The following is a 24,475-nucleotide window of genomic DNA, read 5'->3' as shown; positions in this document are numbered from 1 at the left end:
GAGACATTTCTGGTTGTTGAAACTTGGGGGCATCTAGTGGGTAGGGGCCAGGGATGCTGTTCAACATCCTACAATGCCCAGGACAGCTCCACAAAACAAAAAAGATTCAATCCAAAATGGCAATAGTGCCAAGGATGAGAAACCCTGCCTTAGCCCTCCCTCGAGAATGATTTTCACCCTCTTTTATTCAAAAACCTTTCACAGTGTTATATGGGAGAGGAGTCTGGGGGAGAACGGATACATGTATACGTATGGCTGAATCCCTTCGCTGTCCACCTGAAACTATCACACATTGTTAATCAGCTACACTCCAATATAAAGTTAAAAGTTAAAAAAAATCTTTCAGCCTTTGGCTCTGTCAATTCACATGACATCTAAATGAGAGCTGTATGTACTTCGGGAAAAATGTTTATGTGGTTTAAAATGAGAACCTTGCCAGAATTTTTCCAGTAAAGCTGTGGACACATTCATTCTGACTGCAAAATGATCTCTTAGCAGAAGTGAGCAGGGCTTACAGATGGGCAGTACCTTGTCTCTTTTGGGTTTGATTTCTTTAAAAACATCACAGTAGCCCATCACAGCTTCAACAAACTTCAGCATCCCCAAGCCTGCCTTGCTCACGGCTTCCATTTCCTCTGTCGTGGTATTGAGGGTCTTCAAGAGGCCTAAAGGTCAAAGACGCAATGATCTCACTGAGCAGTGAGCTTTGTCTCAGGAAAATAAAATGAGAAATAAGCTACCTATGAACAAAGCAAGTGTAACTAGTTCCTTACTCCAGGTAATTCTGTGAGAGGGACTGGAGAGCTCTCCCACAGATAACAGGGGGATCCAACCTTAAATGAGTTCTTTGTGAGTGGCTGTTTAAGATGTGAGTAAGGGGCACAGGTTACTGCCACCCAGGACATCCTATGACACACGCACTTCTGTGTGACACCCGGAAGGCCCTGGAGACCCAAGGCATCAGTGAGGATTCCCAGCTGGGCACCAAGGTGGCTCAGAGCTGGCAGTTAACTGGGGTTCATTTAACTGTCATCATGGGGGGACCATCACCTCCACCTGCCCCCTAACTCTGGAAGCAAATTCACCTAAATGGAAACCCATCCAAGAATCAGGTAAAGAGAGCCCCTTGGGTTTCCGTAGTTGTTATACTTCCGGTTTTAATTAGCTTTGTTTTTAAGTGGCTGAAAAAAATGTACTGATGATAAAGTTCTGAATAAGCCATCATGATAAACAGTGACACAATGAGCTTGTATATGCCTGAACGAAGACTAACATCATTCCCACTGGCTAAGCTCTGGGGGTGGATCTGGAGTCAGGCTTAGCAGGAACTGTGTGGCTTCTGTAACTGAAAAGAAGGGAATGGGGTGGGTGGTGCTGGCTCGTCCTCCTCGCCCACCCCTCAGGGACCTGCAGAAGACATCATACAGGCAAGAGGCACAAGCAGAGTAGTCAAAGTTAGACCAGTTCTTTTTTTTTCTCCCCTGAATATCCATTTTGCCTAATTGAGCTGAAATTCACATAACATAAAATGAACCATGTTAAAGTGTATACACGTCAGTGGCATTTAGTAGAGTCACAAGATTCTGCAGGCCTCATCTCCACATAGTTGCAAGACATTCTCATCATCTCAAAGGGAAACTTCACAGCTATTCAGCAATCACAACCCACTTCCCCTCCCCAGACACTGGCAAGCATTGATCTGCTTTCTGTCTCTATGGATTCACCTATGGATATTTCATATAAATGGAGTTACAACATGTGACCTTTTGTGCCTGACTTCTTTCACTTGGCATCACATGTTTGAGGTTCATCTGTGTTGTAGCATACGGCAGCTAAAACATAAATGAAGCTTACTCTTTTTTATGACCAAATAATATTCCACTGTGTGGATATCTTTGTTCTTGTTATCCATTCATCTGCTGATAGACACGAGGGTTGTCTCCACCTTTCGCCTATTGTCAGTAATGCTGTCAGGGACATTGCACATAAGCTTTTGTTTGAATATGTATTTTCTATTCTTTTGGGTATATACATAGGAGTGAAATGGTTGGGACACATGGTAATTCTATGATTAACCCTCTGAGGAACTGCCCAACTGTTTTCCACAAGATTTTACATTTCTGCCAACAATGTAAAAGGGTTGCAAGCTCTCCACCTCCTCCCCAACACTTGCTGTTTTGTGTGGTTTTGTTTAAATTACACCATCTGAGTGGCTCTGAATGCTACCTCATCGTGGTTTGATGTGCATTTTCCTAGTGACCAGCATTAAGTGTAGTTTCATATGCTTTTTGGCCATCTGTCTATCTCTTTTGGAGAAATGTCTATTCCAGTCCTTTGCCCATTAGACCGATTCTTGGCACCACTGTGCCCATCAGATAAGAAGCACAGAAGACAAGGTAGAGTGGACTCCGGAAGACAGCTGTGTTTCCTGCTAGGGAGAACTAGAGCTGTTGCTGAATTACACATTCATGGGGCATCTGCTGTCACTGCCCATCCAGCCACCACCCTCTGCTTCATGCAACTATGCCGCCATCTTCCTCTAGGGACAATCATTCCCATTCTTCCATCGGCACAGCCACAGCAACACCATTTGGCCACCACGGGAGGGTGTGCCTGCGACAAGCCCCCTCCTCACCTCCCTCCCTGCCCCAAAGACTGAACCACCAGATTGAGAACCAGCCTAGCTGTCCCCTCCATCCATCTGTGCTCACCTCTGATGTTCTTAACTTGGCTCTGGGTAATGGAATCAAAGTCGATTTCCATCAGAGACCTGAGGAAGTTGGGGTCGGACATCATGCCCTTGGCGGTTTTCCAGTTGAGTTCTTTGTAGCCTTTCATGATGAGGATGCATTCGCAGACCGTCTGTACCTGCTTTGGGGGCTTAGCAAAGGACCTGGAGGAGAAACAGACACGTATGAGATCGGACGCGGGATGTGGCCAGGATCTGGCCCTAAGGAAGGTTCCAGAAAAAAATGGCTCAACGCAGAACCGTCTCTTGGAGGTAATACTGCATGGAGGAAAAGGGGATCACATCCCAACACCCACTTGGGCTCCTGGGGATGAGCTTTCCCAAGGGCAGGACTCAGTCTCCTCCATCAGGTGCCAGTTCAGGGTCCTAGATTCAGACTGGGCACCAGGAACACAGCAGGGCATCATTCAACGCAAACCCAGGCTGCCCCTGAATCGGCAGGGCAGGGTGGAGCCTGAGAATCTGTGTTTTTAATTACACCCTGGGGTGACTCCTCAGACTCTAAGTGGTAGAGTCATTATTGTCATGATCATCATCAACCTATTTTCCGTTTACCAGATGAAGAAATGGGGCTCCAGTGGTTGGATGGTCTGCCTGTGTCTACACAGCCCGTGGGGTCTGAGGTCCCCGCAGCCTGGGCTCCTTCAGGCTGTGGAAATTGTTATCGGGCTTTGACAAAGCTAGACCTTCACTCAGCTGCTCTGACACTTACAGGTCCAGCACCCTCGGCCCTCCAGCAAATGGGAAATCTAAAAGGATCGGGAGGATGCAAGGCAGCATCGGCAGTGTGAAGACCCAAGAAGGAACGAGTGGCACATTGCTGGTACCCAGGGGGCCCCGCTCTGCTGCCTGCTGCCCGGCCGTGTCTCTACACATCACACAAGGCGTGCAGGCACCAAAGCCGTGGAGAGAGACAGAATCAGAAGGAAAACGATGAAGAAAAAGGAAAGGAAAGGATTTGGAAAATGAAGAGCTCCCCTACCAAGGGCAAGGAGCAGCCAGGGGAGAGGCCAGAAGGCCCCAGAGGAGGGGGGCAGGGAGGGCCGGTGTGGGGGGAGAGAGACAGACACAGAGAAAGAACAATCTGAGCCACACAGCAATGTGGAGACTCCAAACCTGGCAACCATGCCCCCACCCCTCCCCCCCCACCCACTCACCCTCGCAGCACAGGGACAAGCCAGGGCAGTGCTCCAGCACAAAACCCGACCATTAAAGTAATGGACCTGAGTCACCAGGGAAAGGCTCAATTATGCGGCGTTAGGCGCTTACGACAGCGGGGGATGCTGTCAACTGTTTTTAAAAGATTCCCTTCGGGGCTGATGAAGACCAGGCCGGGCCACTGCTCTCTGAATAATCCAAGGAGGAGGGGGTCAGTGAGACGTTTTCAGACACAAGTGGGAAAGCGCCTCGGGGCAGCGTCCTGAGCCATTTGGACTGGTCCCAGGTTCTCAGCTTTCTCATCTGTAAAATGGGAAAGCAGAACCGGAAACTTGGAGCCCCCAAAGCCTTTGAGTCTATGAAAGGGAAGCTCTCTGGGGTCAGTTTATGAACCGGTTCCAGGAACCTCGTTTATCTAGAACATGGTGTTGTGGTGCTAGATAACCAAGGAGTTTGCAATAGTAAGATTACCAAACACTGTTTTATGAGTTAGATAAAATGGTATAAAAATAGGGGAAAAAGTAAGATCACAAGTCTGAGAAATGAAAGTGTGTCTGATTAATCTGACTCTTTACTTCTACCACAACAGAAACTTAGGGTGGGCTTCCCTGATGGTCCAGTGGTTAAGAATCCGCCTTGTATTGCAAGGGACACCAGTTCGATCCCTGGTCTGGGAAGATCCCCCATGCCTCAGAGCAACTGAGCCCCGGAGGCACAACTACTGAGCCCACGTGCCCTGGAGCCCGCGCTCCACAAGAGAAGCCACTGCAGTGAGAAGCCCACACATGACACGAAGAATAGCCCCTGCTCACCGCAACTAGGGAAAGCCCAAGTGCACCAAGGAAGACCCAGCACAGCCAGTAAATAGATAAATCTTTTTAAAAAAGAAGAAAGAAAGAAACTCAGGGGGAGACAGACAGATAGACAGATGGAGGTGAAGTCATGCTGCCTTCCCTGGAGGAGAACACCAATTACAAGCTTTATTTTCCACCTCCCTTCACTCTACCCCAGACACTGTCTTTGCTTTTCCCTCAAGCCACACTCCTTTCAGCCCCCTCTAGCCTCCATCCCATGTCCCATTTAAATATCACTTCCTGGGGTTCACCTTCCCTGACTACTCACCCCCCAGACTAGATCGGGCCCCCCATTATCCAGTCATAGCAACCCACACCCTGCCTTCCTGACCTCTTCCTGGGTAATTTTATTGCTCATGTGATTCCCCTGTGCATACTCGTGCCTCCCCAGACTGTGGGTTCCATGGGGTAAAGACCCCCAGGCTGGCTCACTGTCTCTCAGCCCCCGTGCCAGCACAGGGTGGGCAGGCAGTAGGCACCTGATGGTACTGAATGAAGAAAAGGAAGAAAAGCAAAGTCGCAGGCCAGTAACAAAGGGAACCTTTTATACTCCGGAGAAACATCCACTACTAATCTTCATTACTCCTAATCTCCCTGCCTTAACATTTAATGATTTCTGCAAAGGGGATTGAGCATTATAGAGAGGAAGTGCTATTTAAAGAATTAAAGGATTAGGGAATCGTCAAAACCTAAGTGCTGGCTCATCACCCTTAACATCTAAATGGCCTAAACAAAGCCAGATTGTAGTCATCTGGATCCAAACCTATTAAATCCCAGGAAAAAATCCCAAAGAGATCAAAGATTTAAAGGTCAACAATTAAACTATGAAAGTATAGCATGAAACCACGGGGAGATTACTTTACAATCTTCCAGTTGCAAGGCCTTTTAAATATGAGGTCATAGCAAAAAGCCACAAAATAAAATATCGCCAAAATCTACCTCATAAAAATAAAAATTTACACACAGCAAACACACACACACACACAAACCACCTAAACAAAGTCGAATGGCTGAGACGCGCCTGGTGGTCCAGTGGTTAAGACTTCGCCTTCCAATGCAGGAGGTGGGGATGTGACCCCTAGTCAGGGAGCTTAGAGCCTACACGCCTCTTGGCCAAGAAACCAAAACAGAAAACAGAAGCAATATTGTAACAAACTCAATAAAGACTTTAAAAATGATCCACATCAAACACAATTTTGTTTTTAAAGTCAACTGGCTGATGACAAACTGGGAAAATTATTCGCAACTCACACCACACATAAAAAGCTAATCTCACTATTAATATAAAAAGCCCCTGGAAAGGCTAAGGGAAGCAAAGAAAAAAAAAGCAACAGCAACAAAAACAATTCAACAACGGGCAAAGCACATAAAGCGTTCACAGAAAACGAACTACACAGACTCTTACACACATTTTTCACCTATTAAAAAAAAGGCAACTTCTCTCATCATAAGGGAGATGCACATTAGAACTAGACAAGAATCATTGTTCATCTATAAATAACCAAAAATCCAAATGCTTAGTAGTGCCCTCTGTTGGTGAGGCCATGAAAAAGCAGGCACTCACATGTACTGCCAGAGGGAGTACAAATCGGTTCCACAACTGTGGAGCGCATTAAGCAACAACATGGGGTCGCACACAGTCGGACAAGACTGAAGTGACTTAGCAGCAGCAGCAGCATAGACATAAACCCGGAGGAGGGAATGGCAACCCACTCCAGTATTCTTGTCTGGGATAATCCCATGGACACAGGAGCCTGGAGGGCTACAGGGGGTTGCAAAGAGTCGGATATGACTGAGCGACTGAGCATGCACTCATAGACAAAAACACACACAACTTTGCACCCAGCAATTCCACCTCTGAAAATGTATTCTTCCAGTGGACTTGGGCATAGTGAAGTAAGCATTATTCTTTGCCTCATTGTTTGGAAAGGCAAAATAAACTGGAAATAAGGTAAAAATGCATAAATTGGGGCTGATTAAATGAACGATAGTACAGCCATCCACGGAGAAGGCAATGGCACCCCACTCCAGTACTCTTGCCTGGAAAATCCCATGGATGGAGGAGCCTGGTGGGCTGCAGTCCATGGGGTCGCAAAGAGTCGGACACGACTGAGTGACTTCACTTTCACTTCTCACTTTCCTGCACTGGAGAAGGAAATGGCAACCCACTCCAGTGTTCTTGCCTGGAGAATCCCAGGGACGGGGGAGCCTGGTGGGCTGCCGTCTATGGGGTCACACAGAGTCAGACACAACTGAAGCAACTTAGCAGCAGCAGCAGCAACAGCCATCCAAGGGTATGTGATGGGTTGCTATTAATTAATGAGAAGGTTCTCATACATCAACATGCAAAATATCTTCAAAGTGTCTTGTTAATGGAAAAAGCCAAGATGCAGAAAATGATGTGTATTACCAATTATATTTTAAAAGGAAAGAAAAGAGAATATGGTATCCCTTGTTCTACAACCCTTAGAGCCCAACATCAGGGACTGAAGAGACACTGGCACATCTGGTTGCCTTGAGCATGTGCAAAAACTCTCTGGATGGGACTTCCCTAGCGGTCCTGTTGGCTAGGGTTCCAAGCTTCCACTGCAAGGGGCATAGGTCCAATCCCTGGTCAGGGAACTAAGATCCTGCATGTCGTGGGATGTGGCCAAGAAAAAAAAACAAACACGTCTCTGGATGGATATATGGGAAATGTATATGAGATATACATAATCATTCCATGGTTCTCTGTCCTGTAGGGGGAGGGGAACTAGGCTGATGAGGAGCAGGTCAGAGGGGGCTTTTCATGGCATGTCATTTTGATGTTGGAACCAGGACCTAGCTGATGTATACGTGGCACTGACCCCATGCTCAACCCAGTTCTGAGAGAGCCTTACATAATAGCTCCTTGGACCCTCATACCCACCCTGAACTTCAGGGCTTTCCTGATAGCTTAGTTGGTAAAGAATCCGCCTGCAATGCAGAAGACCGCAGTTCGATTCCTAGGTCAGGCAGATCCCCTGGAGAAGGGGTAGGCTACACACTTCAGTATTCTTGGGCTTCCCTTGTGGCTCATCTGATAAAGAATCTGCCCACAATGTGGGAGACCTGGGTTCGACCCCTGGTTTGGGAAGATCTCCTGGAGAAGGGAAAGGCTGCTGCTGCTGCTGCTAAGTCACTTCAGTCATATCTGACTCTGTGCGACCCCATAGACGGTAGCCCACCAGGCTCCCCCGTCCCTGGGATTCTCCAGGCAAGAACACTGGAGTGGGTTGCCATTTCGTTCTCCAATGCATGAAAGTGAGAAGTGAAAGTGAAGTCGCTCAGTCGTGTCCGACTGTTTGCGACCCCATGGACTGCAGCCCACCAGGCTCCTCCATCCATGGGATTTTCCAGGCAAGAGTACTGGAGTGGGGTGCCATTGCCTTCTCTGAAGGAAAGGCTACCCACTCCAGAATTCTGGCCTGGAAGTTGCAGAGTTGGACACGACTGAGCGACTTTCACTTTCAACCACCCTGAGGCTGTGGGGACAGTGATTATCATCTGCATTTTACAAATAAGGAAACTCCAGCACAGAGAGGCTAGGTGACTTGCCAAAGGTCACACAGCTGGGAAGAAGCAAAGCCATGCGTGAACATATCACCTGTTCCAATAACTACATTACTCCTTTTAGGCCATAGGCTGCTTTTACTATCTCAGGGTGATACAGGCACCCCGTCTAACCACAGGGGACACATACCAAGCTCTCCATGTGGTCCCATGGAAACCCCTTCTCACCAGCCCCTTGGATTGTTGAGAGGATTCACAGCCTTCTCCTCCCAGATAAATCCCCCTCAAAGATCCTTCCCAACTCTGTTCTCAGAATGTTTTTATGCTGCTGACCTGAGTTGTTGTTGTTGTTGATGTTTAGTTGCTGAGTTGTATCCAACTCTTTGTGACTCAATGGACTATAGTCCCCCAGGCTCCTCTGTCCATGGGATTTCCCAGGCAAGAATACTGGAGTGGGTCGCCATTTTCTTCTCCAGGGGATCTCCCTAACTCAGGCATCAAACCTGTCTCCTGCATTGGGAGGCAGATTCTTTACCATCTGAGCCACCGGGCAGAGCAGAGCCTCAAGTCCATATAACCAGTGGTTGGATGTTTCCCTTGAAAATGCACATATTCTTAGTCTCTCTCACAACTCAGTCTAAACTTCCAACACATGCTATTGCAGTTTTAAAGCAGCCATCCTGGAGCTTCCTAGGTGGCTCAGTGGTTAAAGAATCCATCTGCTGATACAGGAGTTGTGGGTCCAATCCCTGGTCCAGGAAGATCCCACATGTCACTGAGGAACTAAGCCCATGCACCACAACTATTGAGCCTGTGCTCTAGAGACCAGGAGCTTCAACTGCTGAGCCCATGTGTCGCAACTACTGAAGCCTGCTTGCCCTACAGTCCGTGCTTTGCAACAAGAGAAGCCATGGCAATAAGAAGCCTGCACACCACAGCTAGAGAGTGGCCCCCACTTGCCACAAATAGAGAAAGCCCATGTGCAGCAACAAAGACCCAGCATAGCCAAAACTAAATAAACAGAATTATAAAACATCCATCTATATACCTTTGTTGCAATCACACTGCAAACCTCTGAAATCAGGATCTCTTGCTAACAGCAGGAGCATCTCCAGATGACCCCACCCCTCTGCCCAGGAGTCACTGGGGCTTCCTGCTCTGGAATGAGCTGAATGTTCTGTTTGAATCCACGTGTTTCACATGGACTGTAGCCTGCCAGGCTCCTCTCTCTGTTCATGGGATTTTCCAGGCAAGAGCCAACAACCAGAGCACAGCCTTGGACAAGGGCCGCCACGTGGCCCTTAGGAAATGAGGAGCTCAGAGAAGCAGCAGCATCCCACCAGGCACACGAAACACAGGTCAGCTTCCAGCCTAGAAACAGGAGTCTCGCTCACCGATCGTGCAGCCAGAAGGACAACGCCTCTTCTGAAAATGAGGACATGATGTGAGCAAGGAGAGGAGAGAGCCGAGGCTCCTAACACAGGGACACATGAGCGGGACCACGCAGCACAAAGACAGGGAATGGGGTGGGGCAGGCAGGACGCTGTTTCTTCCTGGCTTCACTGGCGCTGCCAAACTTACCACTGAGATCCACTAACGGTACCCTAAGGACAGTGCCCCATGGTGGGAAGGAAGAAAACGCCATACCAGGCCCTCCTTCTGGACAGCAAATGAGCCCTCTGGCTGCAGGGGTTGGAGTCATTTGACACACTGCTTTGCAGAATGGCTGGGGGCCACAATAAAGACTTACTCTCCTGGGAATTCCCTGGCAGTCCAGTGGTTAACGTTTGGCGCTCTCACTGCCCGGGCCTAGGTTCAATCCCTGATCGGGAAGCTAAGATCCTACAAGCCACACAAGTGCAGCCAAAAAAAACCCACCCTCCCCACCTCTAAAAGTCCATCATGTGTCTAGAAATGGATGAGGGTATCTCCCATCTGCTCTCAGCCTTTGGCATACCTGGCCCGCATCCAGGGCCCTGCCTCTCTCAGGACAGACACCCAATCATGTTCTCCTAAAGAGGACTGATTTACAAGGCTCCACCTCTCCCACCAGCCCCTTCTGGAACCCAATCTACTTCTATGAGTGGCCAGGGTTCAAGGCCAGTGGGCTGGGCTACCTACTGACTGGGGCAAGTCAGCTCACCTCTCTGGGCTTGAGGACCCTCATCTGGAAATGAAGACAATGACAGTCCCCACCATGGAAAGTGGGCGGCACAGAAATGCCGAACCGCCATGATTATGTCATAATTGCTGTCAGGGGTGACGCTGGTGGCCAAGCACACTTGGGGATGGCCAGCCGTCACCTGATCTCGGTCACATCCGACTTGTCCAGCTTCTGCAGCTCCAGCTTGGCAGCCTCCAGGATGGGCATGACCTCAGCCAGGGCAGTCTCAGCCTCTGTCTTCTCCACCGCGATAATCTTGTTCTGCTCCTCTATCTCCATGGCTTTTTCCTCTGCCAGCTTCTTCTTTTCCTCCGCTGTTGGGGGAGAGGGAGGGGAATGAAGCCATCGAAGGCGGGGAGGATGGACCACCGCTCCTGAGCCAAGGCGACACAGCCCTCAAAGGTGGGCACTGGGACCTCCCCAGTGCGTAGGAATTGGCCTGCTAATGCAGGGGACACAGGTTCGGTCCCTGGTCCAGAACTAAGATCCCTGTGCTTCCACAGAGCAACTAAACCCGTGCACCCAACTTCTGAAGCCCTCGTGCCCAGAGCTTGTGCTCCACAAGAGAAGCCACCACCATGAGAAGTCTGCACACCGCGACTAAGAGTAGCTCACACCTGCTGCAGCTAGAGAAAGCTCGCCTGCAGCAACAAAGATCTAGTGCAACCAAAAATAAATTCAAAAAATAATTAAAAAAAAAAATGGGCACTGGGAGGAGGGGGTCAAATGAGCTTTGGCCAATATGGCAGCCTTGGGTGTTCCCAGTGGGACCATGTCCTCATGGTCCCTGGGGTCCCTAACACCAGGACAGCTGCTGCAACCTTGACCCTCCCTGACTAGCCTGCCTATACCTCCCGCCCACTCCATCCCATGAGACAACCCCAACCCTGCTTGGCCGCTGTTCGCTGAGGACACCAGGGCTGCCCTCGAAGTTCTTCTGGCTTACTGAGATCTCTCTGCCTCTTCATCAGCTTTTCCTACGTTCATTCAGTCAGTCAGTTCAGTCGCTTAGTTATGTCCAACTCTTTGTGACCCCGTGGACTGCAGCATGCCAGGCCTCCCTGTCCATCACCAACTCCCAGAGTTTACCCAAACTCATGTCCATTGAGTCGGTGATGCCAGCCAACCATCTCATCCTGTGTCATCCCCTTCTCCTCCCGCCTTCAATCTTGCCCAGCATCAGGATCTTTTCAAATGAGTCAGCTCTTCATATCAGGTGGCCAAAGTATCAGAGTTTCAGCTTCAACATCAGTCCTTCCAATGAACACCCAGGGCTGGCCTCCTTTAGGTTGGACTGGTTGGATCTCCTTGCAGTCCAAGGGACTCTCAAGAGTCCTCTCCAACACCACAGTTCAAAAGCATCAATTGTTCGGCGCTCAGCTTTCTTTACAGTCCAACTCTCACATCCATACATGACCACTGGAAAAACCATAGCCTTGACTAGATGGACCTTTGTTGGCAAAGTAATGTCTCTGCTGTCTAGGTTGGTCATAACTTTCCTTCCAAGGAGTAAGTGTCTTTTCATTTCGTGGCTGCAGTCACCATCTGCAGTGATTTTGGAACCCAAAGAAATAAAGCCTGCCACTGTTTTCACTGTTTCCCCATCTATTTGCCATGAAGTGATGGGACCAGATGCCATGATCTTCGTTTTCTGAATGTTGAGCTTTAAGCCAACTTTTTCACTCTCCACTTTCACCTTCATCAAGAGGCTTTTTAGTTCCTCTTCACTTTCTGCCATAAGGGTGATGTCATCTGCATATCTGAGGTTACTGATATTTCTCCCGGCAATCTTGATTCCAGCTTGTATTTCTTCCAGCCCAGCGTTTCTCATGATGTACTCTGCATACAAGTTAAATAAGCAGGGTGACAATATACAGCCTTGACGGACTCCTTTTCCTCTTTGGAACCAGTCTGTTGTTCCATGTCCAGTTCTAACTGTGGCTTCCTGACCTGCATACAAATTTCTCAAGAGGCAGGTCAGGTGGTCTGGTATTCCCATCTCTTTCAGAATTTTCCAGTTTATTGTGATCCACACAGTCAAAGGCTTTGGCATAGTCAATAAAGAAGAAATAGATGTTTTTCTGGAATTCTCTTGCTCTTTCAATGATCCAGCAGATGTTGGCAATTCGATCTCTGGTTCCTCTGCCTTCTCTAAAATCAGCTTGAACATCTGGAAGTTCACAGTTCACGTATTGTTGAAGCCTGGGTTGGAGAATTTTGAGCATTACTTTACTAGCGTGTGAGATGAATGCAACTGTGCGGTAGTTTGAGCATTCTTTGGCATTGCCTTTCTTTGGGATTGGAATGAAAACTGACCTTTTCCAGTCCTGTGGCCACTGCTGAGTTTTCCAAATTTGCTGGCATATTGAGTGCAGCACTTTCACAGCATCATCTTCTAGGATTTGAAATAGCTCAACTGGAATTCCATCACCTCCACTAGCTTTGTTTGTAGTGATGCTTCCTAAGGCCCACATGACTTCCCATTCCAGGATGTCTAGCTCCACGTGAGTGATCACACCATCGTGATTATCTGGGTAAGGAAGTTCTTTTTTGTATAGTTCTTCTGTGTATTCTTGCCACCTCTTCTTAATATCTTCTGCTTCTGTTATGTCCATACCATTTCTGTCCTTTATTGAGCCCATCTTTGCATGAAATGTTGCCTTGGTATCTCTAATTTTCTTGAAGAAATCTCTAGTCTTTCACATTCTATTGTTTTCCTCTATATGTTCATTCAGCCCAGCCCAAAAGTCACCCTCCCCCCAGGTCACTCTCAGTTTCATCACTCTATTTGCTTTATTTTATCTTAGTTTATTTGTGACACTAACCGCAATCTGAAATTTCATCTGATTCTTGGCTCATGAATGGGCTCCACTCACTAGAATGTAACCTTTCCAGGGGCTGTGACCCCACATTTAGAACAAAGCTTGGCACGGAGTAGGTGTACCAGCTTCATTAGTGCCCCCACCAAAATCCATGCCACTCAGAACCACAGAATATCACCTTATTTGGAAAGAGAGTCTTTGTAGATATAATTAGTTAACACAAGGTCATACTGGGTTAGGGTAGATCCTAAATCCAACAACTGTGTCCTTATAAGAAGCCATGTGAGGACATGGAGACGCAGTGGGAGAACGTCATGTGATGGAGGCAGAAGCTGGAGGAATGCGTCCAGAAGCCAAAGAACACTCAGGACTTCTGGCCACTGCTACAAGCTGGAAGAGGCCAGGAAGGGTCCTCCCCGGAGCCTTTGGAGGGAGCAGGGTCCTGCCAAGACCTTCATTTCAGACTTCTATCCTCCAAAGCAGTGAGAATAAATAAATGTCTCTGTTTTAAAGCACCCACTTTGAGACTTTCATGGTGGTCCAGCGGTTCAGAGTCTGCCTTCCAATGCAGGGGATGTGGGTTTGATCCCTGGTCAGGGAACTAAGATCCTACACATTGCAGGGCAGCTAGGCCCACGAACCACAACTGGAGAAAGCCTGTGTGCCATAGTGAAGACCCAGTGCAGCCAAAAAATAAGAATAAAAAAAATAAATCTTCAAAAAAAAATAGTAATTGGTAGGTCAAAACATGCCAGTTCCTACAAGTAGCTTCCCAGGGCTGTCATGCAATGGAGCCCTGTCCTGTCTGGGGTTTTTTGGTGGGAAGGGGGCAGTCCAGATCCCCAGAGCTGGCCCCACACTTGCCTATGGCTGTATTTGTGGCGATCTCCTCCAGTAGGGCCTCGCAGGCAGCCGACTTCTCGGCCAGCACGATCTTCTGCTCGGCCAGCTTCTGGTTCAGCTCATCCAGCTGGATGGTGGCCTCCTTCAGCTTGTCCAGGCCTCCCTCCAGACGCTTGCACTGAGCTGAGGAAAGGGAACACAGGTATTCATCCTTGAGGGGGCTCTGTTCTCAACCCACCCAGCTACACGCAATGCAGTGTGATTCACCCAACTTGGGCTCACAGGAAAAAAATAAAAAATAAAATAAAATCATCTTCATGAGATGTCAAGCATCTCTCAGCACCTCCATTGCCATTTTGGTTTGGGGGTGGCATCTCTGAATGGCAACCCACTCCAGTATTCTTGCCTGGAGAATGCCATGGACAGAGGAGCCTGGTGGACCACAGTCCTTGGGGTTGCAAAACAGTCAGACGTGACTGAGCGACTAACACTTTGACTTCCAAAATGAATATACTTATGAAAACAGTGCTTCATTTGACCAACAGCCAGAACCAGAGAATTTTTAAAAAAGTTTTCCAACAGAGAAATGCTTGTTCTCATTAAACGGTATCTCTAATGGAATGCAAATTTAGAGCTTAGAGCGCATGGCCCAACACAGAAAAACAAAAATAAATGCATGCCAGGGCTTTGCCCACCCACACACATCCTTTTGAGGTGCAAAATCCAAAATGTGCTTTTAGGCTTTGCCTCAGTCCCAAGTATCGTCGATCTTGCTAAGAAAACATCTGCTTAAGGAAAACATCAGCAGTGGGATCCTTACTTGTAAGGAATAACAATCTCTATGAATCGTTCCGTCCCCCTCCCAAGTCTTACCTATATTATACTGAGTTTTCTCATCCAGTAATTTTGAATACGTGTTAATAAAATCCAGGTAGTTCTTCGGAGTCACATAGTTGCAGCGCCTCAGTTTCTGTAGGAATTGTTTGCTGAATTCACCCACGGATTCGTGGACCAAAACAACATGTTCTACCAGATCTTCTATATTTTCTGCCGGGATCATCTGATTAGTTCCTGAAGAGGAAGGAATGGAAAAGGGTGGTTCGTAAAGAAAGGAGACAAGCAGTTCCTCAGAGAGTTAAACACGGAATTCCCATGTGACCCAACAATTCCGCTCCTAAGCACATTCCCAACGAGGTGAAAGACAGACACAGGCAGACTTTTGTATGTCAATGTTCATAGCAGCACTAGTCACAGCAGCCAGAAGTGTCTGCCAACAGATGGGCGGATACACAAAATACGGCCTGTCCATAAATGGAGTATTACTCAGCCTTAAAGAAGGAAATTCTGATACGTGCAGCAACATGGATAAACCTGGAAAACATGCAAAGTAAAAGAAGCCAGCCATAAAAGGACACATGAGACATCTAGAACTGTCAAATTAGTGGCAGAAAGTAAATTAGAGGCTCCAGGGTGGAGGGTGGGGCAGGGGGCGGGAGAACAGGGACTGAGTGTTTAATGGGGACAGAGCTTCCGTTTTAAAGATGAAAAAGGTTCTGGAGATGGATGGTGATATGAATTGCACAACATTGTATTAAAAAGTATAACAGTGCACACTTACAATGGTTTAAAACAGTTAAAATGGCAAATTTTGCATATTTTTTTACCACAATAAAATACAGTATAAAAATGCTTTAACAAAAAAGAGAAAAGCAGTTATCACTTGTCAGTGGCTTTTCTGGTTTTTCAAACCAGTCAATCCTAAAGGAGATCAGTCCTGAATATTCATTAGAAGGACTGATGCTAAAGCTGAAACTCCAATACTTTGGCCACCTGATGCAAAAAACTATCTCATTGGAAAAGACCCTGATGCTGGGAAAGATTGAAGGCAGGAGGAGAAGGGGCTGACAGAGGATGAGATGGTTGGATGGCATCACCGACTCAATGGACGTGAGTTTGGGTAAACTCCGGGAGTTGATGATGGATAGGGAGGCCTGGCATGCTGCAGTCCATGGGGTTGCAAAGAGTTGGACACGACTGAGTGACTGAACTGAAATGACTGATACCCTGGCAATTTCTCTAAGAACACAGAAAGCCAATTTTCTTTCCCTACGTAGGAAGGTCTGTCTTGCTAAAGGCTAACACACTGTTGGGAGAGGTGCTTGAGATTCCAGGAAAGAAATTTACCCAGTGCCCTGCTATATTCCCTGCACCCAGCACGTATTTGGCACAAGGTAGATCTTCCTATGGGGTCTCCCAGGTGGTGCCAGTGGTAAAGAGCCCGCCTGCCAATGTAAGAGACGTACGAGATGCAGGTTCGATCCCCGGGTTGGAAAGATTCCCTGGAGGAGGGCATGGCACCCCACTCCAGTATTCTTTCCAGGAGAATCCCATGGACAGGGGAGCCTAGGGCATCACAAAGAGTCAGACATGACTGAGAATCTGAGCTCAGGCCTTCCTATATGTCTGCTGAAAACTTAATAATCACTTCCAGTACCAAAACCACATCAACTTGAATTATCTCACAGATTGCAAAATATTTTCACCTCAAAAATGAAGGAAGGAAGTATGACCAAAAGTAGGCATTCATCCAGATTCTGCATATTTGATCTTGAATTATACCAGGGGTCAACAAACCACAGTCCATGGGCAAATTTTATAGCATGCATGAAAAGCTTTGCCTCACAAATATCTATACTTATTGGGCACAGTCATCCCAATTCCAGGAATATATCCTAAGAGAAAAATTCTAAGTAAATTCCACGCACCATTATTTATGATGCTTAACCACTGAATACTGAAAGCAGCTAAGTACTAATGCACAGACATGGCTAAAAAGCCTATGAAAGCTAAAGTGAAAAGACAGTGAAAGCGTCAGTCACTCAGTTGTGTCTGACTCTTTATAAGACCCCATGGACTATAGCCCGCCAGGCTCCTCTATCCATGGCAAGAATACTGGAGTAGGTTGCCATGCCCTCCTTCAGGGGATCTTCCTGACCCAGGGTCGAACCTGAGTCTCCTGCATTGCAGGCAGATTCTTAACTGTCTGAGCCACAAGGGAAGTCCAATGAAAGCTAAGGCACATCTATATCAGAGCTGGCAACTGCAGCCCCCAGGACAAATCTGGCCCACTGCCCATTTTTGTAAATAAAGTTTTACTGGCACACAGCCATGCCCATTGACTTACATATTGTCTATGGCCGCTTTCATGATGCAATGGTGAAACTGAGCAGTTGCAACAGAGACCATATGACCCACAATGCCTAAAATATTTATCATCTAGTCATTCTCCAGGTATTCTTGCCTGGGGAATCCCAGGGACAGAGGAGCCTGGTGGGCTGCCATCTATGGGGTCGCACAGAGTCAGACACGACTGAAGCGACTTAGCAGCAGCTGCATTTACAGAAAAAGTTTGCTGATCTTGGAGTTATATCATCAGAAAAGAGTCATATTCTTTTAGCCCCCTTCTCCAAAAAACTGCAATCTGTCTGTAAAGTGGGACTAGTTATTTATTTATTGGATATGTATTTATAAGGCTAAAGCTATTCACAAGGTCACCCAGTGTCATAAAGCTGCTCAACTTAGGTCCATATAAAAGTTTTTCCCTAAGGATGAATTGACTGGCTTAAGGGCTTCCCTGGTGGTTCAGATGGTAAAGAATCTGCCTGCAATGCAGGAAACGTGGGTTTGATCCCTGGGTCGGGAAGATCCCCTGGAGAAGGGAATGGCAACCCACTCCAGTATTCTTGCCTGGAGACGTGGACAGAGGAGCCTGGCAGGCTACAATGCACAGGGCCACAAAGAGTCAGACACAGCTAAGTGACTTAACACTTTCTTATTCTGAAGATTACAATTAATAACCAAGGCCTTAGGGAGTTGAATCTGTAGAGCAAATTCCACACTGATGGGTAATCAGTTTACCAAAAGATTTTTCAGACATCCTTGGGGTCAGCACACATTTTCTCTAAACAACCATGAGAACCAACTGTATAGCTCAGGGAACTCTACTCAGTGCTCTGTGGTGACCTAAATGGGAAGGAAATCCAAAAAAGAGAAGATATATGTATATGTATAGCTGATTCACTTTGCTCTACAGTAGAAACTAATACACACTGTAAAGCAACTATATTACAACAAAAAAAAATTTTTTAAGAACCAAATAGTAATTTTTTAGGCTGTGTGAGCCATACAGTCTCTGTGCCAATTACTCAACTTTGTGGTTGTAGCATAAAAGCAGCCATAGACATTATGTTTATTATGTGTTTCAATAAAACTTCATTTACTAAGACAAGCAAGGGGCTGAATTTGGCCTGCAGACCATGGTTTGCTGACCCCTACTTTCTATGATATCTAATCAATTCTTATTTTGCATTATCTCTGTAAAACCCCTGAAGTCTCTTTGGACTAAAACACAATATGAACCAAAACACACTAACAATCATTTGTGACCGTGGAATCTACTGGACCAAAATTCAAAGTCTGGAAAAGGATAACAAATTGTTATACTGTTAATATATAGTATCTTTACCTGGAAAATCCCACAGAGGAGCCTGGTGGGCTATATTCCCTGGGGTCGGAAAGAGTCGGATATGACTGAGCACGCACGCATACTGCTAACGTGGTCTTGGTATTAGCTGCCACTTACCTAAAAATGACTTCGCAACTGCATGCAGAGCTTGAGGAGGCCAGGGCATGAACCAGTCAATACCAGTGTTATTTACCAGACCTTGCAAAGAAAGAGAGATAAAAGAGATGATCCCTCTGCTACTCTGAGACCCACGGGAACATGGATACAGTCTTTGGGACCCAACAAATTGGTGAATGAGATGGACATGTCCAAAAACAACGATCAAAAACCGTTTCTCAGCCTCGGCACTATTGACATTTGACTGGATAATCCTCAGTGATGGGGCTGTCTGTGCATTGTGGGGTGTTTGGCAACACCTGGTCTCTATCAGCTAGATACTAATTATACATAGCCCACCCCACCCAAATTGTGACAACCAAAAATGTCTCCAGGCATTGACAAGTGTCCCCTGGGGAGCAAAACTGCCCCCCACCCACATTCTAGGGATAGGTTCTGCTACTTCCATGAGGATGCCAGAATTTTCCAAGTAGAAGGGAGCAGAGAGCTATATTGTGTACATTATGGGCCTCGAGGCTGGGACTATGAGCTTTTCCTCATGTTAGAAAGACATCAGCCAGGACTTCCCTGAAGGTTCAGTGGTTAAGAATCCACCTGCCAATGCAGGGGACGAGGGTTCAATCCCCGGTGGGGGAACTAAGATCCCATATGCCTTGGGGCAACCAAGCCCTCCTGCACCACAACTAAAGAAACCCATTCACTGCCACAAAGACACAGCACAGTCAAAATAAATCAATAATAAAAACTTTTTTGAAAATTTAAAGTAAAAAAAGAAGGGCACCAGCCATCCATCTGCAACACAAGAGCTGGTTGGCGATTGTTGAGTGGTGGCTCCAGGCTCATCCTACATGGCAGGACTCAACTTTCAACCTAATGACCATGTCATGGGTCACCTGGCTGGTGGAACCGTGGAACCTCAGGATGCATGTCACTCCCTCACCCAAAGCATGTGCCCTACTGAAGGGGAAGAAAGGATTTGCAGGCTCTGCTCCCGGGCACCTGGGAAATTTCTGCAGCGGGTCCTCAGGGTGTCCCCCACCGGCGACATGCCCAGGACGATGTGCAGGTTGTTGGCACTCTTGTTCACGAAGTACTGCCACACGGACTCCTTGGCCGGGCCTGTCCCTTGCTTCAAAGCCTCTGGCCCAATCTGACTGAGGATAGACTCCTTTTCCTCATCTGGGAAAAGCGCGGGTACGATGCCTAGAAAACAAAGGCCAGCATTTTGTTCAGTCTCAGGTTATTTCTCGAGGCACTGAAATGGCAGGAGCACAGTCCATGGGGTCGCAAAGAGCCAGACATGACTGAGCAGCTGAACACACGCTGTGTCACCAAAGAGCAGTCACTGCTGAGTCTGAAGAGCAGGGCTTGGGTCCCGGCTCTGAGACCCAAGGCTCACTCACCGTGTGTGAAAATCCCTTTGGACCTCAGTCTCCTCATCCATGAAATGGAAATAACAAATGCCTGCTACTTACCTGGGTGGGTTAATGTGAGCATCAGAGCTGGAGTTCTCAACATCAGAGCAGGAGTTCTCAAGGGGACAATTTTGCCCTCCCCAAGAGATATCCCAAGAGACAAAAGATGATGCTGTGAAAGTGCTGCACTCAATATGCCAGCAAATTTGGAAAACTCAGCAGTGGCCACAGGACTGGAAAAGGTCAGTTTTCATTCCAATCCCTAAGAAAGGCAATGCCAAAGAATGTTCAAACTACCACACAATTGCACTCATCTCACATGCTAGCAAAGTAATGCTCAAAATTCTCCAAGCCAGGCTTCAACAGTATGTGAACCGTGAACTCCCAGATGTTCAAGCTGGATTTAGAAAAGGCAGAGGAACCAGAGATCAAATTGCCAACATCTGCTGGATCATCGAAAAAGCAAGAGAGTTTCAGAAAAACGTCTACTTTTGTTTTATTAACTACATCAAAGCCTTTGACTGTGTGGATCACAACAAACTGGAAAATTCTTCAAGAGATGGGAATACCAGGCCACCTGACCTGCCTCCTGAGAAATCTATATGCAGGTCAGGAAGCAACAGTTAGAACTGGACATGGAACAACAGACTGGTTCCAAAACAGAAAAGGAGTACATTAAAGCTGTATATTGTCACCCTGCTTATTTAACTTATATGCAGAGTACATCATGCAAAATGCTAGGCTGGATGAAACATAAGCTGGAATCAAGATTGCCAGGAGAAATATCAATAACCTCAGATATGCAGATGACACCACCCTTATGGGAGAAAATGAAGAAGAACTAAAGAGTCTCTTGATGAAAGTGAAAGAAAATAGTAAAAAGTTGGCTTAAAACTCAACATTCAGAAAACTAAGATCATGGCATCTGGTCCCATCACTTCATGGCAAATAGATGGGGAAACAATGGAAACAGTGACAGACTTTATTTTGGGGGGCTCCAAAAGCACTGCAGATGGTGACTGCAGCCATGAAATTAAAAGACGCGTACTCCTTGGAAGAAAAGCTATGACCAACCTATATTAAAAGTAGCATATTAAAAAGCAGAGGCATTACTTTGCCAACAAAGGTCTGTCTAGTCAAAGCTATGGTTTTTCCAGTAGTCATGTATGGATGTGAGAGTTGGACTATAAAGAAAGCTGAGTGCCTAAGAATTGATGCTTTTGAACTGTGCTGTTGGAGAAGACTCTTGAGAGTCACTTAGACTGCAGGGAAATCCAACCAGTCAATCCTAAAGGAAATCAGTCCTGAATATTCATGAGGACTGGTACTGAAGCTGAAACTCCAATATTTTGGCCACCTGAAGCGAAGAGGTGACTCATTGGAAAAAACCCTGCTGCTGGGAAAGATTGAAGGAGGAAGGAGAAGGGGAGACAGAGGATGAGACGGTTGGAGGGCATCACTGACTTAACAGACATGAGTTTGGGTAAACTCTGGGAGTTGGTGACGGACAGGGAAGACTGGTGTGCTGCAGTCCACAGAGTTGCAAAGAGCGATTGAATGACTGAGCTACTGAACTTAACTCAAGAGATATCTGGCAATGTCTGGAGACATTTTGGTTGTCCAGTGTGTGTGTGTGTGTGTGTGTGTGTGTGTGTGTGTTGGGGATGGTACTAGTGTCATCTAGTGAGTAGAGGCCAGGGATGCTGCTAACATCCCATAATACCCAGAACAGCCTCCACAACAAAGAATAGAATTATTCCCGCTCCTAATGTCATTCATGTCAAGGATGAGATGCAAAGTCTTCATGATGCAGCAAAGCAAAAGGGCTTCAGACCTATTTGACCTGCATCATATGGGGTACAGACCCCTGGGGACCCCACCCAGTCTCCAAGGAAAATATACCCCGAGCCCTGCAATGGGGTTTACAGATAGAGAATAGGTCTGACATTCACATCCCAATTACAAGTTTGTGACCCACGCACGGAAAGTCCGCTGCCAACCCAAGGACACGTGTGCTAAATGCCACATAAGTAGCCGGGATGGTAAGACGCCCAGGCATTCAGGAGACAGGAGACTGCCAGAGGAGGGAGACCAGCAAGGCCCTAGAGCTAAAACCTGGGGCAAGGTTTCCTTGGTGCCGGACTGGAAAGTGGAGGTCTGCTCTTTGTGTCCCTGGCCCCTGTCCACTCCCCTCTTTCTAGTCCGAGGTCCCTCTTTTCCTTTGGTGATTCACTTCACATTCATTCTGAGTCTGGATGTGGTTTGAGGGTGGCTCTGACACTACCCCAGGCATGATCAATCAGCATCCTGCATCACCCACCATAGACACTGGACCCTCAGCCTGGGATGCACCTGCTGGCTCCTACCCACCTGTGAGAGCTTGAATAATACCTCCTGTGTAGGTAGGAAGTGCGCTTAAGAGGTAACGCTTATCAGACAGCCTCCGCTGAAAGCTGAGCCGCAGAGACCAGCAAACCCCATGTGAGACCAGCGTCCCGGTACCTGAGGTGAGCATGTTGTTGACGAGCTCCAGGAAACCCTCCTCGGCCACGTGGGCATCCGTGAACAGGAAGATCATCATCTTGTTCTCAATGCCAAGTTTCAGGTAAAGGTTCTTCAGGTCGTCCCGGAAGTTGTTCTCAGAGTAGCCCCGGCTCAGGAGGATCTCAAACACCTGCGGACATGGAGCACAGCATCCCCGTGAGACCACTGGCCCAAGGGAGGGTCTCCACGTAAGTGCAGAGCGAGAGGGCGGCTCCCAGCTGAGCCACCATCAAAGAGGAACCAGGACCACAGAACCGGATGACTGGGGACATCCGGATGACTGGGGACATTGTCACAGAATACGGTTGAGTGAGAAAGACGGGACACAGAAAACTGACACTCCTTTTTGTCGAACAAACCACAGTGGATGTTCTGTGCAGGCGTGCACGTGGGCGAGGTGAGTGTGTGCAGGGAACAAGGCTCCTGCAGATGGATTATGAATAGGGCAGAAAAAAGGGGAGTGGGGGCAGTGAAAAGGACAGCCTCCATCATTAAAAACGAGTAATTGGATGGGACTTCCCTGGCAGTCCAGTGGTTAGGACACCGTGCTTCCACTGCAGGGGCCACGGGTTCGATCCCTAGTCGGGGAACTAAGATCCCGCAAGCCATGTGATGTGGCAGAAAAGAGTCATTTGAATTATAGGGGAGGAGATAAGGCAGAGATGGGCCACGCAACAGAGGAAATGTGTGTGGGTACAGACTCCCCATGGACAGAGGAGCCTGGCGGGCTACAGTCCATGGGGTCACAAGAGTCGGACACAACCTAGCAACTAAGCCACCACCACAGTCACCGTGAGCTCATTTAAAATGAGATAAATTGTGAGAAGATGTGTAAAGAAAAAAGACTGAAGAAGAAGCAATTTTTAAAATATTAAATTCAAAAATCCTCTGACACACAAAATAGATATAAATGGAAATAGGACACATACATAAAGCTAAGTCTTTTCTGTTCAAGCATTTCCTCCGGCTCAGATGTGTAGAAGTTTAACTGTGAGCAGTCCTTTTAAAACAGCTCAGATTTATGGTAGCAGAGAAATCCTTCATTTCCTCTCTCCTCTCTACCTCTATTCACATACACACACAAACATACACACACAAAGCCTCTTTCACACTCACTCAGCCAGTCATGCACATTCATAGCCACAAATGCTCACATGGTGACTCCCACACTCAACACACTTTTATGTTTATGGGCACACACGTAGTTTGTCACACACTTTCACAGTCATAGTCACTCACATACATTCTCACACACACAATTACACAAACTTGCATGTCCAAACTTGCACACAGTCTCACACACAGTCACACACACAAACTCAGGGCAATTTGGATGCCCTTCAGCCAAATGTAATCTGGCCCGGCACAGCCATAAATAAATAGACAAGACTCTCAATTCTTTTAAAGAGTAATAAAATAAATAAATAAATAAAGAGTAATAAACCACATACAATGAATAATAGAATGCCACCGCACCCACCACCCATATTTAACATTTGCTAAAAACCCAAAACTCATATATTTTCTTCAAACCTATTTTTAACAAAGCTATGGATAAAATTAAAAGTCCTTTACTTCTCCCCTGGTCCTCCATCCCCAGGCCCCCCAGTTTTTTGGCCCTGCTTCAAGGCAAGTGGGATCTCAGTTTTCTACCAGGGATCAAATCCGTGCCCCTGCAGTAAAGGAGCCAAGTCCTAAGCACTGGACCACCAGGCAAGTCCCTTGGCCCTTTTTACTCCCACTTCAAGGAGGC

At 47.1% G+C, this 24,475-nt stretch overlaps 1 protein-coding gene across 4 annotated transcripts in view; it reads right to left on the bottom strand.

Annotated features, from left to right (window-relative positions):
* Window positions 1-24,475, bottom strand: part of DNAH10 (dynein axonemal heavy chain 10) — a 156,899-nt gene that overhangs the window by 28,648 nt on the left and 103,776 nt on the right. For all 4 annotated transcript variants that reach the window (XM_070386294.1, XM_070386295.1, XM_070386296.1 and 1 more), the window contains exons 52-59: window positions 22,681-22,852; window positions 19,763-19,966; window positions 18,764-18,844; window positions 14,995-15,192; window positions 14,143-14,304; window positions 10,596-10,770; window positions 2,712-2,893; window positions 529-665 (exon numbers count right to left, since the gene is read on the bottom strand). In XM_070386294.1, coding sequence (XP_070242395.1) covers window positions 529-665; window positions 2,712-2,893; window positions 10,596-10,770; window positions 14,143-14,304; window positions 14,995-15,192; window positions 18,764-18,844; window positions 19,763-19,966; window positions 22,681-22,852 — 1,311 coding nt within the window. The remainder of the gene's footprint in view (window positions 1-528; window positions 666-2,711; window positions 2,894-10,595; window positions 10,771-14,142; window positions 14,305-14,994; window positions 15,193-18,763; window positions 18,845-19,762; window positions 19,967-22,680; window positions 22,853-24,475) is intronic.

This window comes from Bos mutus, chromosome 17, assembly GCF_027580195.1.
Source record: "Bos mutus isolate GX-2022 chromosome 17, NWIPB_WYAK_1.1, whole genome shotgun sequence".
Classification (NCBI taxonomy): Eukaryota; Metazoa; Chordata; class Mammalia; order Artiodactyla; family Bovidae; genus Bos; species Bos mutus.
This window is presented reverse-complemented; position numbering and strand designations above follow the sequence as displayed.